The sequence below is a fragment of the Lonchura striata genome, chromosome 5 (assembly GCF_046129695.1).
Source record: "Lonchura striata isolate bLonStr1 chromosome 5, bLonStr1.mat, whole genome shotgun sequence".
In the NCBI taxonomy this organism is placed as follows: Eukaryota; Metazoa; Chordata; class Aves; order Passeriformes; family Estrildidae; genus Lonchura; species Lonchura striata.
The window spans coordinates 54,396,891-54,414,521 of NC_134607.1; the positions used below are offsets into that span (position 1 = coordinate 54,396,891).

The 17,631-nt window shown below is 46.0% G+C and overlaps 1 protein-coding gene and 1 long non-coding RNA gene across 2 annotated transcripts in view; one reads left to right on the top strand and one right to left on the bottom strand.

The window, feature by feature from the left end:
* The first annotated feature begins 5,802 nt into the window (after window positions 1–5,802).
* Window positions 5,803–7,048, top strand: LOC110469386 (uncharacterized). The gene is made up of 3 exons (XR_002465234.2): window positions 5,803–5,852; window positions 6,128–6,238; window positions 7,014–7,048. It is a non-coding gene; the product is annotated as an uncharacterized LOC110469386 (long non-coding RNA).
* A 3,759-nt stretch (window positions 7,049–10,807) lies between these two features.
* NTN4 (netrin 4) overlaps window positions 10,808–17,631 on the bottom strand; it is a 47,546-nt gene continuing 40,722 nt past the window's right edge. Inside the window, exons 9-10 of the mRNA XM_021527964.3 lie at window positions 16,101–16,271; window positions 10,808–12,516 (exon numbers count right to left, since the gene is read on the bottom strand). Coding sequence (XP_021383639.2) covers window positions 12,380–12,516; window positions 16,101–16,271 — 308 coding nt within the window. The 3' untranslated portion in view covers window positions 10,808–12,379. The remainder of the gene's footprint in view (window positions 12,517–16,100; window positions 16,272–17,631) is intronic.

A 17,631-nucleotide genomic window follows, 5' to 3' on the forward strand; every position in this document is an offset into this window, starting at 1 on the left:
GAGAAAGGCCAAGAGTGATTCTCAGGCATCTTTGAGCTGCTGTAGGAGAATCATGGGTAGGGGAGTTAGTGGGGTAGAGGATCAGTTTTATCTGGCTCACAGATTTACAGTCACTCTTTCCAGGAACGCATTCCTAACTACTCTGGTTCAAAAAGTGCATTTCTTTGTGCAGCCATCATTGCTTTCTAGCTAATTTTCTGATTTCTTTCCTGGCTTTAATATTTAAAAGGAGGATTCGTGCTGGGAAGTCACTGCTGGAAAGCTGCAGCCTTCCTTCTTGTTTCTCAGGGACTACCAAGGCACCAGAGACCAGAACACATGTTTTTCCTACTGCACTAAACATTTTGAATGTATGCTAAAAATGTTAATACACTATTGAAGGGCCTGGAATTTTTCCTTCAGGTGTGATGCCTTTAGGCCATTTGTGCTTCACACACGATTGCAGGTAAGGGCTTGTTACACTGCCAGAAACATGAACTTAATGAAAAGTTATTCACTCTTCTATTATAGTCAATAAGAGAGCTCAGCAGTCACTCAGCTGTAACACACCCTACTTTTTCCTCAAAAGCTTTGCTCTGGAGTCAGAGCTGCCGTGAGACTGAGGCAAGAAGTCCATCTTTCCTTTGAGGAAGGCCCCAAATGGGTGCAAACACTCCAGGACCATTCTGGTCACTGTGGGCTCCTGCTAAAGCAGACAGGAGATGTGCACTGAGCAGGAAGTGATGGGAGCAAAAGGAATGACCCCAAGGAGGAGAAGAGGGCACAGGAATAAAACCTCTTGACATAAGGGATGGTGGAGGCAAGGCACCAGATTTTGCCCTCTCTCTGACTGTGTACCAACATGATTTTGCTGTTAGGTCCTTGCTAGAGCTGCACAGCCACAGTGCCACAGTTCAAAGCAGCAGGGGAGGCTGCCCCGGTGGCTGGGGATGTTCCTGGGCAAAGGAAAGTTAGGTGTCCTATGGGTGCCATGTGTGGCACCTCTCACCCAGGGGTCTGGCAAGGAGCCCTACATCCCAGACATAGCCTGCAGGGGTCCCATTAGTCCCTGTGGCCCAGTGGGACCGTGGGCTCCTTCACACCAGGAAAGGTTAGTGGCACAAGCCCTTGTGCTTGGAGAAGCTTCTTACTGCTCTCAACAACTTTGCAGAAGTTGGCTATAAGTTGGCTGCTCAGGTAATACCCCAGTGGAATGTCCATCTCAGGGTTCCCTGGGTGACTTTTTGTTTCTCTCTGTCTGGCTTTGTCATCAGTTGGGGTGTGACTATTTAATTCTGATTGCATATCATTAATTAAAATAGTCCCATACTGGCTCACCTTTTCCTGAAGCTTCAGAGAGCCAGCAGGCTCAGTTCTCAGGAAGGTGCTGATCAATACCTATGAATAAGGGCTGGAGTTCTGCAGGATACTTGAATCAACATCAGATTTCATTTGGGTTCCTCAGTTTAGATTTAACTTCAGGCAATTTGAGGATGTTAAGGTACCAAAGGACACATTCCCAGGTAGCTGCACTAAACACAAAGGCACAGGTTTCCTTGCTGAATGTTGGCAGGGTCTTGTGTATCCATAGGCAGCATCTTGAAGCACAGTACAAAATCAGGGCCTCAGAGTTAATGAGAAAAATTCCTTTTGCGAGGAGATAAATCCATATGGCTTTGCGGAAGGGAAGGATTTTGGAGAGGGATCATTGGGCTAAGCTCTATGTCTGAAACATGCTGTATCCTCAGACCTCGCTGAGCTGCCTGGGATGTGTGTTCTTTCCCACCACTGTCCTCATCACCTTGCAGGACCGTGCCCATATTTTGACTCCTGAACGCGTGGCCTCAGCGTGGCCGGGCGCTGATCCCAGCCTCTCCAGCAAGCAGAACCGTGTTGTTCCGCCTGTCTGCTCACAGCTTTCGCCTTTCTTCTGTCCTCCTGCTATTCTATCGCTACCGTAAAATGCAGTTCTGACCTTTTTGTCCTCAGCAAGCTATTCATTTAAAATACAAATGATGTCCTCAAACAGCAGTCATTAATATGAGGCAGCAAATTCTTTTCTTTGTTCTTTATTGTTGATTTCCCCCCATTGGGAAACTGGGTGGCAGGAGAACTGCATAGCTGCAGAAGCAGCTTGCTAATTACATACTTTCAAATACTAATTTGTAAGGGTTGGATTGGTTAAAAAGGGAAAAAGAAACAAGGCAGGGGGTGATAAAAAAATGTCAAGGTTATAAACTCCACAGAAGCTCTCTAGCCTGGAATTTTTATTAATTCTTTAAATGTAAATTGCAGGCCCATGGCTGCACATCCATGCCTCCCGCAGAGTGCCAGGTAGCGTGGTGCAATTTGCCCTGCAGACCTTCAGTGCAGCAATCAACCCCAGGAACTGAGCTCTGCCCTTGGCTGCCCAGAGCAAGGCCGGCGAGGTGCCAGCCAGGAGCCATTCCCAGTGCGGACATTGCTCTCAGCTGGCGCCTGGCTGGCTGTGGGCAGCAGCCAGCCCCTGGCCCAAGTGGGGTCTGGTGTTGGTGGGGGCAGAAACCTGTCTGCCTTTAAGGAGCTGAGGTTTGGGGTGCTGTCACACAGAATCATTAAGTTGCAAGAGACATTCAAGATCATCGAGTGCAACCCAGCCCTAACACCTTAACTAGACCATGGCACCAAGTGCCATGTCCAGTCTTTTTTTAAACACATCCAGGGGTGGTGACTCTGCCATCTCCCTGGGCAGAACATTTGTACTTTATCACCCTTTCTGTAAAAAACTTTTTCCTAATATCCAACCTGTATTTCCCTTGGTGCAGTTTAAGACTGCGTCCTCTGGTTCTGTCAGCTGCTCCCTGGTGAAAGAGACCAAACCCCACCTGGCTGCAACCACCTTTCACAGAGTTGTAGAGAGTGATAAAGTCTCCTCTGAGTCTCCTTTACTCCAGGCTAAACAACCCCAGCTCCCTCAGCCATTCCTCATAGGGCTTGTGTTCCAAGCCCCTCACCAGCCTTGTTGCCCTTCTCAAATCAGCCTTGTGTCCTCGATTCTAAGGGAAGAGGTGAAAGAAGGTACTCATTAAGTAGTGACATTTTTTACTAAACCAAGAGGTACAGCTGAAAAGAGGCAAATCTTTGAGCACATGAGCTAAGATTGCTGCTCAGAGATCCCCCAACATGCATCCCCATACCTGCTAATGAAAGTGCTTACTAAACATGAACTGCAAGATTTCAGTGTTTTGTAATGTGTCTGGATGATTTGTATTGGAGAACAAAATAAGCCTTACAGATATTCAGCTCTTTCAAGTTCTTGAGTACTAGCTCTTGATAGGTTATTTGAGGTGATTATTATTTTGAGTGGTTGTCTTTTTTGCCCACTTCCAGGTTATGTCTTTGTACAGATTCTTCCTTGCCAACAACTAATGTTTGCTATTTCTCTTTGTAAAAGCAGAGTTTTGGATGCTCTCTTCGTAGAAGCTTACAGTGCCCATGCATAGTACTCATGCATAGTGGGGACATTTCTGCCTGAAGCAGCCATCTCAGTTCCATTTGGACATTATTGTCACTTCATTTCCTTTCTTGTCTCTGTTTCATGCAGTTTCTTGTTTGGAGAAGCTCCCTGTGCTCAACCTGAGCACCAGTACTGCTCTTGCACTCAAGAACCACGGCAGCCATCAGCCCTTGCACCCTGCAGGGATGTTCCCCCAGCACAGCTGCTGCTCACAACAAGGGTTCCCCAAAATGTGTGCTAAAGTGATCTGAATGTGGGAGAAAAGCAACCCTAAGGTCCCCCTGTGCTGCTCCTGCATGAAGGATGTGACAGAAACCAGTGCCAGAAGGACCCTCCCAGGGCAGCGAGGGTTGGAGGGACAGCATGGCACAGGGATCTGGAATTCACTGTCACGCTGAGTGAGCACAGTAGGCAGCGTATCAGCTGCTAAAGATACTGAAGGGCTCCAAGGCTGTGAATGCAAGGGAGACGAAGTCAAGGAAAAACTTTATTAACTGTGTTATTTTGTGTCTGTTTGCTCAGGACAGTAGCTATCTCTGTTTGTTCAGTCTCTTGTCACATGATGTGATACAAAGTCAAAATGGATTTTATTGTGTACTATTTTCATTAAAAAAAAAATCCCAAACCTTCCTACTATATGCTACAATAGATCACTGTTATTATTTCCCTCTCTGCTTAATAAAGTTATCATGGATGCATAGCAGCATCAAAGAAAAAAAAAAGAATGTGGAGGCACCAGCTCTCTCAAAAATAACTTGTGTTTCATTGATGAGAAAAGGTCAGAATCATTGGCCAAGTCCCACAGCTCAAGTGGGCATGCAGTGGAAAGTACCGTAACTGCAAACTTGAGCAGGAACAAAATGAATATCTAATTATAACACATGCAAATGTTGTATTGGCTGGGAACTGATACCTGAAGGTTGTTTCTCAGTTTATAAAGGGCAGAAAAGTGGATCCCTTAACAGGAATCTCAATTTTTTTGAGTTTTTTGATGCTTAATATAATTGACCAATTGACCACTTCCTTAACAGTAACAGAAAGGATGAGTCAGTAATCTTTATGGTTTATTATTAAAATCAGGTTTAATCAGTGAGTGGCAGGGAGAAAATTGCATTCCTTAACATAACGTGGAAGCAAAATCCTTGCTTCCCCAGATGGGGGAAGCTTGGAGATTACCCATGTACGTCTATTTTTCAGGATGCCTTCAGATAAGCTACTCCTCAGAACAAACTGCGCTGCTGAGACACTGCAGGAAAAATAACAGTGCATGAATTGTAACATGAAGCAAGAAGTTATCACGGTTGTGAGTTCAAGTTTGAAGCTGGCATCCAGCTGGCAGAGACCGGATGACTACTAAATATGTCAACAGCCCCAGATTAATGCCAGGGTAGCCTTGTGAACAGGAACTCCTGATGGTGTTTTTTCTTGTACTGTTGCTATTTTAGTTCTTTTTGATTTCTCTCTATTTTGGATGTTACATAGAGGATAAAAAAAGACTCTGCTAGAGAAATCGGAGTCCTCAAAGGAAAAGAATGAGGATGCCAGCTGGTGACTCCTCCTTTGCCCCTGGCTAATATAACTGCACTGTATTTGATTTTTTCAAGTCACAGAGGGTCTAAATGACAGGTATAGTATAGCCTCAGTGTATGTCATCATCTGCTGGGTATTCAAGGATTTCTAAGGATTTAAGCTTGCCTGTTGTTTGAATACGGGATGAGCGGTGATTTCTGTTCTCTGGCATGTGTTGTGTTTCCCTGAGGGTGGAAAGGGAGACTGGAATTTAAAGTGATTCTCATTTACTTAGTATTTCCCTGTACAAAAGCAGGGAGTTTTCCAAAGCTCTCTGGAGTGCAGTCATTTGTGGAGAACAACCTGTGGCTGCTACCTGGGTTACGTCGGCATGTAACAATACCTGTCTGCCCCATGAATGTCAGACAAAGCTGTAATAAATCTTGAAGTTCAGGCAGTAAAATTAATAGGAATTGCAGAGAGCAGGACCTTGTCAGCTTCATAATAGTGCTATGGGTGGAAAAAAATTCTCGTGGTTTCCTTCAGGCTTTAGGCAACCCACCTACTGATGCTCAGTTGCCATTATGCAATTGTAAGAGTTTTGCTCAGAAGAATTCCGCTGCTGCTGCTTTTAGTGTGTTAAATAGCCACCAGCACGGAGCGCAGGCGAGGGAGCAGACCCCATGGCAGGCTGCGGCAGAAGCCGCACGGGTCGTGTCCTCCTCTTTCGGGGTGGCAGCTCTTTGCAGCGCCGCTTGTATTTTGTCGTTTCCAACAATGCTTTGTCATTTCAGAGGTGACCGGGGCGCAGCGGGGCCCGGGCCTCTTCCCTCTTCTGCCTTGCCCAGCTGATGGCTATCTGCAAGAGGTGGGGCGTCCTGTTTATGTCCCCGGCAGGGCTGGGAGCGCCGGCGCGTCCCGCGGCACCGCCGCTGTCCGGTCCCTGCAGCGCCGCCGCCGGGGCCGCTCCTCGGGGCCCCGAGGCCGGGCTGCTTGTCCGGGCCGCGGGGCATTGTATTTGCTGTGCCTTTCGGGGTTTCTGCCGGTCACCCGCCGCGACCAGGGAAATATTTCTATTCCCCCTCTGCTGCATAACTTGGCTTCTGTTTTCTTGTTGTTGTTTTTTTCCTCCTGCCTTTGTAGATGTTGGCTGCAGCCAGGGCCAAGTCACGGGGCAGGATGTGCTGCTTCTGCGGAGGTACTGACACGGGAATAAATGACACAGTTTTCTGGAACTTCTCCGGGCACTGCAAGGTGAGAATCTGTAACACAGAGTTGTCAGCTTTGCTCTTGCTCACAGTCCTGCACCACTCCACCCCCTCCTGACCCCCCAGCAGCATCCCTCCCAAAATGTGTGTGGCAGAGACATGGGTTGCTTACATTGCAGAGTGGCTCTGGGCACGTTTATTTTGCACACACAGCTCCACATGAGCATTTTCAACCCTCTTAGGCAACTGCAGGCTGCATGTGTTGCCATGACCAGGTTCAGACTCCCTTGATTCGGCCTCCCTGTTCCAGCCACAACAGCAGCTCTGGGAGTCCCTTTGAGGACCTGATCTGCAGTCAAGGAATGGCCTCTTCTTGTAGCTCTCTAGGGCAAGAGGCTGATCAGGTCCAGGCAGCCATACCCAGCAAAGGGTAAATGCTGAAGCTTCCTTGTCTCCTGTGGCTGGGGTCCCTTGTCACTGTATGTGCCCACAGCTGCAGAGGTGACAGTGCCCCTGCTTGGACCTCTGTTCTATTTAACTTCCCTTAAGCATTAGTTTAATCCCCTGCTTATATGCCAAGGCATCTTGCTGATGCTCCTCAAGCTGCACAAATACCTGTGCATCTTTCTGCCCCCTCACCTGCCCCTGTAGGGCAGTGGGCAGCTGTAATGACCCCTCAGGGTACTCCTCAGTCTTTTCTGCAGCCCTGGAGGGACTGGGGAATCCTATCTCAACCACCATCTGCCACTGGTACCTCACTTTAGGCGAGGTGAATCTCTCCTTTTTGTGTATATGAAATAATGTTTTCTGATCTCCTACAGGTCTTACTCAGGTAAAGCCCAAGCAGAGATTATGCCACAGATTTGACCACACAGAGACTTCTTAAATGTTTGAGGTCCAGATGCAAGTGTGAGAAAAGTGTCCAGGTAGTACTTCGAGATATTTGGAGATACTTGGAGAACTGCATATGGCATTGTAACAAAGCTTGGGCATGATGACATTTTTCTGGGCAACAGGATTTGGTTGGGCTTAAGTGTACTCATGAGTGCATCACACCAGTGATACTCCACATGTTCAAGCAACCCAGCATTATTTTTGCTCAAAGGACACATAAGAATGATGGAGAAGTGAGGAGATGAGCTAGACACAGAGAGTGGCTCTCCCAATGCCTGCTGCAGCACTTTGGCCTCTTGGCCATGCTAACATTTTCAATATGCCTACAAGTTTCCCATATATAGTGTATTTCCCAGACTTTGAGCCTTGCTGAGGCATCACTGCCTTCCCTTGAAGCAATACAAGGCATTCATGAAGTTTCTGTGCTGAACTGTGGGAAAAGAGCAGCAAGAAACTATGACCCCTGGGTAAGAGCATGCTTTGGAAACACCATCATCAAAAAATCAACACATCAGCCCAGAAGGCCCACAGACAGCTGATCCCCTCCAGCCTTATCAGAGAGAGAGCTCCTGTGGATGCTGAGGCAGCAGCCACCGGACATTTTTGAGATGTTTATTCTATCCTGTGTTGATATTGAAGTCAATACGATAACTAAAAATAAAGATTAAAAAAAATACACTGCAGCTATTTGTTCCTGAATTGTTATGTTTACCCATACCAGTCCAGATTTCCATTTAGGCAGGCCTATAGTCCCAGATGTTCAGTCATTTTCAGCGACATGGTCATATCCCAGAAGATTTAGCCTGCTGGAGCAACTATATTAAACATTTCTGTAATTTTCCACTGTAACTGGAGGATTGCATTCCTCAGGGGCAAGCAATCACTGACTGGGTGGCCCTGTACACATGAAGGCAGCACAACCCTGAGTCCTCTCCAGCCTCTCACCATGGCAGGAGGGCACAGTACTTCTGTAGCCCAGCAGGGCTTGGTCTGGGATGAGGAGGCTCCCATCAGTAGCATTTCCTAGGGGAGGGGCCCATGCTGCTGGGGACCCTTGGCCAGCTGCTGCTGCAGGGATGGATGTGGCTGGGCCTGCAGGTGGCTTCTCTGCTGACCCTCCTTGCATGCAGAGCCTGTAGGCATGGTTAGTGTCTGTTGATGTGATCCAAAGAGAAAAATAGTCTTTAACTGAATGAAAGCAGATGCTTCATCTAATCACCTCCTGCTTCCTGATGAGTGGGCTGGGCAGAGGTACCCATCACAAAGGCCCTGCACAGCTGGGGACACTCACCCTGCTTCCACGTACTGGTGTAAGGCCACCTCTCAGGGAGGATGTGGGGTGGCTCTGAGTACATCCTCCTCCAAGAACCCAACTTCAGGTTAGGGAAAACTAATGGACAGATCTGTGTGGCTTATTCTGCTTTCTTCCACAGATAGCAGTGGTGGCAGAGGACAGTGGAGAAAGCCACAGGGGTTTAGTGGCTATTCCTGACAATACTTTTGGCACAGGATTTGCCTTGGAGAGTGAGTGCAAGGAGGCATTGAAAACTAGCTGGAGCCAGGTGTTCCCTTCTCTGTGCCAAAGCACCTGCTGAGAGCTCATGTGCCAGAGAGTGGAGTGCTCATATCCACCAGAAGGAGTGAAAGAGGTGTCCTGTGAGTGCCTTGGAGGAGTACAGGTTTGGGTCAGATGCTGCTGTTCTGGAGGGGCTATGGATATTGCTGTGGATAGCCAGGGTCAGTGCTGTGGTGGCAGCTGGTTCCAACACACCTGCCTTACCTCTTCCAGCCAAGCCCAGGTTACCAACACCACTCCCTCCTGCAGTGCTGACAGACAATCAGGAGCAGGCAGCCCCAGCCCCCATCACTGATCCCTGGCCACTGCTTACATCTGGTCTCCAGCCTTGGAAAAAAGAAGACTCCACCATGCTTACTTCAGCAGCAGGGAGGTACTTGTTCTTTAGGTGCAGGTGGGGCATAAGGCCAGCATGAGGATGCTCTAAGGAGAGCTGTGGCAATTGCCATCTTTGGTTCCTGAAAATCCAGCACTCATCTCTTGACAGAAGCAACACAATCCAGAAAGGGCAGCCTGGCCTCAGGGGGGCAGTTCTGGAAGAAAAGCCCTTTCTGTGAGTGCTGTTCTGCCATTGATTTTTGTCACACAGAAGGACTGGTAAAGGCATTGCTACTCTAGGAATCATCAAGCAACACATCTACTCTTCAGACATCCTCTTCTCATACACACGACAGAGGGGAGTAAACAGATAAACCAGGCAGGCTGCTTTCATTTACTCACTGAGCTGCAAAGACTTAGTGTCCAAAGAAGCTTTTCTTGCTAAGGAGGCCCTGGCTGGCCATCTTGTGATCTCATATGAAAAGAAGGATAGAAAAGGTCTAGAGGGCAAGTCCTGTGAGGAGTGCCTGAGGGAGCTCGGATTGTTCAGCCTGGAGAGAAGGATGCTCAGGGGAGACCTTTCCTCTCCCTACAACCACCTGAAAGAGGACAAGACAAGAGGACAGTCTTAAGCTGTGCCAGGGGAGGTTCAGGTTGGATATCAGGAAGAATTCCTTCACAGGAAGATGTTAAACACTGTAATGGGCTGCCCATCCCTGGAGGTGTTCAAGAAATATCTAGACATGGTACTTAGTGCCATGATCTATCTGATCAGGTGGTAATTTATCAAAGCTTGAATTCAATATCAGATATCAGATGTCTTTTCCAACTCAACCGATTCTGTGATTCTTTGATGTCCAGCTCACCCACTCCTGGTAATGGGACATTTCTTCCAGCCAAAATCCCCTGACAGAAATTTCTCATGGGCAAATTTACCCCTCAGAAGTTAGCCCCTTTCCTCCATAAAGCCATCAGTGCCAAGCCTAGGACAAGAGTCAGACAAGATTCTATAAGCAGCACTGCTGACAAAACCATCCTGAATTCCTACAGTGCTTGAGCTGGCTGGGTCAGTGGGATCACACCCTCCAGCTTTCACAATGTCATATGAATCACCTAGCCATTGCAAATATATTTTTAGTTGCATTAAAATAAAAGGAAGCTAAAAATGTGTCAAGCAGGTAAACACACAGGTTTTAATCAAAACAGAGCTATTGGAGGCTCTTGGTCTCCGAGTGCCTCCATAGGAGAGTCTGTCCCTGCACTCTCCTCCACCAGGGAGATGGGTGCTGCAGCAGTCACTGATTAACCACCCACCCAGGGAGCTGCTGCCCACACTGTGGATTATGTCTTGACCCCCTGGCCACTAATTTCTGATGCTTGACTTCACTCTGCAGTGTTTCTGTAGACCTTTTGCCACAGCACTTGTTTTCCACAGCCTTTTGTTTCCCCTTAGTAGTTTCAAATGTAGGGAACAAACCTTATTTCTGCCATCCCCGACTTGCTTCTTATAAGTACTTGCTCTGCAGCTCAGCCTTCAAGACTGTGTGGAGGCAAGGATCTGGCCAGCTTCAAAAACATTTAGGTACAAGTCCCCTTCTTATGGGAAGAGCTTATAAACTTCCCAAAACAAGAGGTGAAATGGAATTTTTGTGAGACATCTATGCCACTTTGCTTTCTACCATGTGTTGCATTTTACCCCTCAACCAGAGAGGAAAATTTTCCCCATGGCAGCTTCTCCTCACCCAGTGCAATCTTTGCTTGTGCTCTTTCACGCAGACATGAAGACCCTGCTGCCATTGGCATAAACAGTAACAGGAGAAGAAGGTGTTGAAATCATATTATATTTATTACATACATGAGATACAAAAACAAATTACCAAAATAGCGTCTTTTTTTTTTTTTTTGTGTGTGTGTTCACAGGACCTTGAAAGAAAAATACATACTTAGAGTGGGTTGGTAGACTAGTGACTTTTCTGGTGTTGTATGTCTTCTTTCCCCTCACACTCATGAACAAAATACACTCTATGCAATGTGGTTTAAGGATGCTTTACAGAAAGGATATATTTTAGTGCTGAAAACCGCAGTAAACTGTGCTATATTTCATACTGGTGTTAATGAGGAAGTATAATGGCTGTATATATTGCAAACACAGAAGAAAACAAATAAAATGTTCAGTTTTAAATACTAACATAAAAATAAAATAAACTCCAGGCCCACCATGAATTGCTGGGTTGTGATATGTAAATGCAAGTCCTTTCTGTTTTCTGCATCCACTCCTTTTCCTGCAGTCAAAGTTTTTCTCCTCTGGCAATTGCATTTTTATCTCAAAGTCTCTTCTCCCCACTCTGCTTGCAAATTATTGCTGGAGTCCTGCCCATGGGGTCCAAGTGCTGGTCTGAAGTTGAGACTTCAGTGCAAATACTTTATCTTTCAGATTGCATCCTCAAATATTCTGAGTGGCCAGTGCCAGGCTGGCCATTCCCTTTATACTGTTAACGCTGTCCAACTGCGGGGGGTCCTCAGGAGTGCTTCTGTTTCATGGAGTTTTTTTCATGTGCCACCTTCAAATTCTTCTTTCCCCAACACAATTAGACTTTCCTGCACCATGAAGTGGCAGGTAGTAAAGTGCTTTATACAATGAAATATTTACACTAGGGCTAGGTTCATTTTTTAACACTTCAAGGACAAAAGCTCAGAGGCACTGCACCCTCTGCAGCTGGCTCTTCTCTGCAGCCATGCAGTGGGTGGCCTCTGCCCTACATCATGCCTGTGCCAAGGCAGAGGGATTCAATTCATTCCAGCAGCTCTCTCCTCAGCAGCATGAGCAGAGAATCTAGCCCTTGAAACCTTCAGCAGGGCAAACAGGTTAAAAGCAAGGGGCACCCAATTCTCTTCAATGAGTGCCATGTCCTAACCTGTAAGGGGGTGTTCCTAAAGAGTGGTTCTCATTGCCACGCTGGTGGCAGCACCTACCCATTGCCTTCCCCACAGCATCCTCTAGGAGCCCCTGGAAGTCACTCAGGATCCACAACAGTGGCACTGGCAGTGGTTTGCTTCTCAGCAGTAGCTCTTCTAGGGTGGCAGTTTAGTCTTGGATGATCAGTGGCTTCATGGGAGTTGTTCCACCATTGCACTGGAGCGAGACAAGCATACACCACTCTTCCTTTTGTTTCCCTCAGCATAACAATGAGCAGGGCTCAGGGTGAGGCCCTGACAAGGAAGCTATAGGCAAGTGAAAGAATATTGGCCAGAAAGGGTTAAATTAGCGCCTACAACTCTGAATGCCTCACTACATGTTTTGGCACTATTTTCTTACATTCCAGTTTTCATGCTAGAGGTCTCTTTGTGGAGGCTGTTGCATTCTGTGCATAAAGAAATGCCCTAGGCAGTTGCACACCTCTAGTTGCAGTCTCTTTTCAAAATATCCAAGACCTTTCTTCCAAGAGTTGACTTCCACTGATGGACAAAACTTTTCATGTTGACAATGAGTCTGCCTGTTCGGACGTCCTCGTGTCCGGCCACAAGATACTCCAAGCCTGCAAACCAGCAAAGTGGTCAGGGACTGCACAGTACCATCCATGCTTAAGAGGCCTATTGAGCTGCAAATTCAGCCTGGATATCTAGTCCCATGCAAAAAAGCACTTACATAAAGAAATATATATATTGACTCTCACATGTATCTATATATCTATAGCTCTATCTGTATCTATGGCAAAATGACCCCTGTGGCTACTTGTCAGAGAAATGCAGTACAAAATCGTGACTTTGTGAGCTTCTAAATATAAATGAAAGCTGAACTCTGGGGGCGGCACTGCAAGTTTTTACACCTCTTCTGGGAACTGCTATTACCTTCATTTGGCAGCCATCTGCCTCACTTCTCCCAGAATAAATATGGGCCTGGAAATCAGTTCAGTGACTTCAAAGAATGGAACAGTGCAGGACAGTCCAATGCTTGGTATCTTGCTTGGAGTGGCCACTGGCTCCTCAGAGGCAAAGGCATGCCAGACCCCAATGAGAGGCAACACTAAATGTGCTGGCAGCAGTGCCCTAGAAGAGCCTGAAGGAGTGGCTGTCACCCTGAAAAGAACTGCTAATTTCTGCCTCTGTCAGATGTTTAGAGACATGACAGCAGAGTCTGACAAAGCCTCAACTGGTTGTCCAGAAACAAATAGAAAGGGTTGGAGTGTATCCCTATAGTGAGTGCCCTGCTGCAGATCTTTCCTCAGGCATCTGTTCTTGACTTTCAGGAGACAACTCAAAAAAGTGCTTGGAATCAGATAACAACTGCTGAACAGGGGGACAGAGCAAAGCCTTTGGCTTGAATTAGCTAAAGAAACACTGCCACAGATCCAAACAGCCTAAGTGGGCCACAAATGTGCCATAAATGGGGATAAGGAGGATAATCCCTTTCATGGTAGGAGGATCTCCCTGCCAGGGTGAGCATGCCACTGCAGCACATTTAGGGTACAGCCAGCATTAGACCCCTCCTGTACCGACTCCTCACATCAGTCTGGTGCAAGAACATGCTGGTGCAAACCAGGCATGGGAGATGGGCCTTTCTTGGTGCTCTCAGCCATCCCACTCCATCCTGGCTGCAGCTTGGGTTGTCTTGGGTTTCCATTTTGCAGTCCAGAAAAAAGCGAGAGTGCTTCCCAAGTTAAAGGTCAAGCAGTATAATTTGCTTTCTACTTCATCTGAGTTTTTGGGCACACACATACTCTCTTGGGCCAAGTAAACACAGGATATGTATGTGGCAGCATTGCCCTTCAAAAGACATTAATTTTGGCCAAGTCGATCTTGCAGTTAAAAATATCACTTTTCAAGGGTTCCAAGATTTATTTCCCTTGAGAGAGAAATGTGGTGTGCACACTCAGAGAGCAAGCAAATACTGCTGTGGTTGCTGACTGTATAGGGCTTTCTAGATTTTCAACCTGATGCTTCAGAACTGTAAAATTAAAATGAGTCAAATGACTGAGATGTCACAAGCCAGGACTTGAGGCTGTGCAGTTTGCCCTGGCAGGCTGCTCTCTGCCTCTCTGACTGTGCTCAGCAGAGCCATGGAAGGGATGGGATCCTCTTACCTTGCAAACAGGTGAGACCTTTAAATCTTTCAGCCCAGTGTCCCCCAGAAGCAGAATCTGCCTCTGCATGTGTGTGAGGAGAACAAGGTGTGCAAGGGTGGTGAAAGGGTTCCCCTTGTGTGAACTTAAGCACGTTTTTCATCTGAAAATAGCCTGCAGAGATTTGATAAATGTTTTCAGGGTTTTTTTTTTTGCCTTGTCAGAGCCTTTATGAGCCTACTCTCCTTTTGGTATCCCTTTACTTCTGTAAAATAGTATAAAAACACATCTGTCTTACTTTTACCTTTATCTTTGATCTCCTCTATGTTTTTGAAGATGTGATTTCCATTATAGCTGTATGTCAGAAAATCGTTTCATGTCAGCTTGACTTTTCATCCATCTGGTTTTGGTTTATTCACCTGTAGGCCATAAGCTCTTACTACGATAGAGGGTTGAATCTACTAATATTTTATTGCAAGCCACTCAGAAATGAATGTGGTAGCTAAAGAAAATAATGAATTTAAAAAAATAATCTGGGATCTTTTTTTCCCTCTTTGACATTATTGAATCTTAAAGATTCACTCAATAGATTTTCTCAAGTTTCCTATTAGCAACAAACATCACAACTTCTTTTCAACATGAAGGTTGAGACTAATTTATACTCATGGGATCAGCAGCTGTATTTCAAAACAATACCAAGCTTTGCAGTGAGAGCTGGCAAGGACATAACAAGGGAGTAATACCTGATGTGTCACACACCTGGACTGTCACTAAGGACAGTTGCATCTCCCTCTTTCTGTTGTTGTCTAAGAGACCTCCACTGATTCAGTGATTAATGCTGTCTTTTCATCTGTTGGGGAAAATCAGTGAAGCTCCTCTGAAGTTAGTCAAGTGGCAAATCTGGGTGTCAGGTGTGGGGCTGCCCTGCAGGCTCAGTTTTGGACAGCTTCCATTGCATTCCTTCAGGTTCATATTAAGGCAGCTGCATCTGGGCTTTCTTGCTTGAGTTTTCATTGGATATGGAAAAATACACCAGCTATAGCTATTTGATTAGTGATTTATGGTGTTCCAGCAATATCCAAAGTCTTAACTGCACTTAAACAGTAGGCCCTACCTAATGCTGCTGATTCATCTGACCTTTGCACCTGACAAGACTTCCTAGCTACAGCTGTGCTATCACAGCAGCTTTCCTTCAAAACCAATCACTCCTGAGGACATGAAAGAAGGCTGCAAACACCTCATCAGTGAATAACCTTTCTGCATGACCCAGCCCCACAGACAGCCCTGTACCCCTTAGTTCCTAGTGCTGCTCATGAAAGGGATGTCCCAGCACCTACATCAATGCTTCCATTGCCAATTTCCCAGTGGTGCATACACCTAATGGAAAGAAAGCCCTTTATTTGAATTAGTTGGCAACTGATCATTTATCTTGGAGTTGTAAAGAGAGGTGTGTCAGCTGGAGCTTAGTTTTGCTCTGTGGAAGAAATCCCTGAACCTGCATGTCCCTGTCAATATTGGAGACTGCATACATTGTTTAGACACCATTGCTTATACTCCATTTCAGTGAAAGAAGACAAGAAAAAACTGTGGAGCTCTCCCCTCACTACATAAGAAAGTTTCTTCCAAATCTTGTAGATATATCTGTGTTACTTTCAAAGAGAAATCTCCCCTTGAGCTTAGATTAGAACTTCAGTAGAGTATCACAACTCAAATTATATTTAAATGTGTTTTTACAGATTCAAATTATCTTTAGCTTTGAAGGATGTATAATGCAATTGTGGTGTGATGTGCACCTCCTCTGGGAACAGAGACTGGTAAAACAGAAAGCCTGTTACTATGCTATGTGAAGAAAATGTGTGTTTCAAAGTCTATAGGATGAACCAAGCTTTCGCTACGAAATTTCAGCTTGATGGAGATTGCTTGGAATCCAAGTGATGTAACAGACAATAATTTTTAATCAGCACCGGGCTACAATCCCAGTTCATTGGTATGAGAGGATAGAGGGGCATGAAATCTGTGTATATGTGGTGGGAATGTACTGTCCAGGGAGTCAAACTTACCAGGATTGAGGATGGGACAAGTGCAGCCTCTGTTAGTCCAGGATTCAGGGTAGAGTGTCCTCTTGCCCCGGAGGATCTTCAGCTTTGTAGATTTCAAGACTTTCTTGATCTTCACACTGACTTCTGCATGGGAGCCTTTGTCATGAGCTGACAAGATCTTTGTCTTGATCACTGGGAACACAGGAATTCAAAACCAGGAATATACAAACTCTTTACAGGGTTGGTTTTTTTTTTGTTTTTTTTTTTTTTTTTTTTTGTTTTTTTTTTTTTTTTTTTTTTTTGTTTTTGTTTTTGTTTTTTTTGTGGTTTTTTTTTTTTTTTTTGGTCTAGTGCTGGTGTCTGGCTGAAGAAGTGAGGAGGACAATTGCTTTGTTACAGTAGAGTTAGTCCAGTGCTCCTTGCTGGGGAGCCCAGGATCAGAGCAGCAACTGAGAATCATGTATGTCCCCACAGCCATGGGCAGAAATACTGCCAGCTGTTTTGGCCATGGCCCCTGGAACTGCCATGAGAGTGTGAGGTCAGATTTTCCCCCAGAGTTCAGCAAACCCTTTGTGTTCCTTATCTCTTTTGGAAATCAATTGGATTTAGGGATGGACCTGGAGGCTTTGCTGGCCTCAGCCTCATCCCACCGTGGTGCCAGGCCTGCTGCTTTGCAGAGCTGCCAAATCCAAATTCAGTGGAGGAGAACAAGACATTGGTGGGGACCAGGGCAAATCAGGGAGTATTTTGAGCTCACTCATACTCACACTTCCACCACTTGACATTCCACTGCTGAGGAACTGAGCCCCTGTTTGGTGGAGGCTCAGGGCTCAGTTCCTCCACCTGACCTGAACTGCTAGGTATCCCCATATGGTGGTGCTTTATTCAGCACTCACGTTGGGAAGCTCAGGGCAGCCTCTCACAGTGTGACCTCCGAGAGCTCATGATGAGTCCTGTAATTCATCTGTCTCTCTAGTTTAGCTGACACTTTCACATGTTGACTGATGAAAGCAGGAGAAGACTGAGTGCACTTTAAATAAGATTTATAAATTTAGAGGTTTTGTGACTTATTTTTTTTCAGTTTCTTATCTTTTGCAAGATTAAACACAGTTGCTATCATGGTTGGGAAGCAAAACAGACAGAATCACATTTTTTTCTTAATATCACTAATCCAGGGCTACATTTCAACAACTGGCAACCCCTTGAACTGCACTTCATAGGCTACTCTGCAGCCTGCAGAGGTATGGGCTATCTCTCTGTGCATTTTCAACTTCAGTGTGAGATGAAACAGGTGCAAGAGACCCCTGCAAGAGATTCCTTGTGAAGGAAGGGAGTGCTGCATAGAGCATTCCTTCCTCTGCCATAGTATGAAGGAGGCAGTTCATTGGCACACAACAGGGAGGTCTTGGAAAACAAAGTGCCTCTTCTCATTCATTTAAATCCAAGACACATAGACAATATTATCCCATTGCAACAGCTGAACTTTGTTGACAGCTGGAGTTCCCAGTAGCTATTGGAATTGTTTTATCCATGGAGTGGTGATCACAGTCCC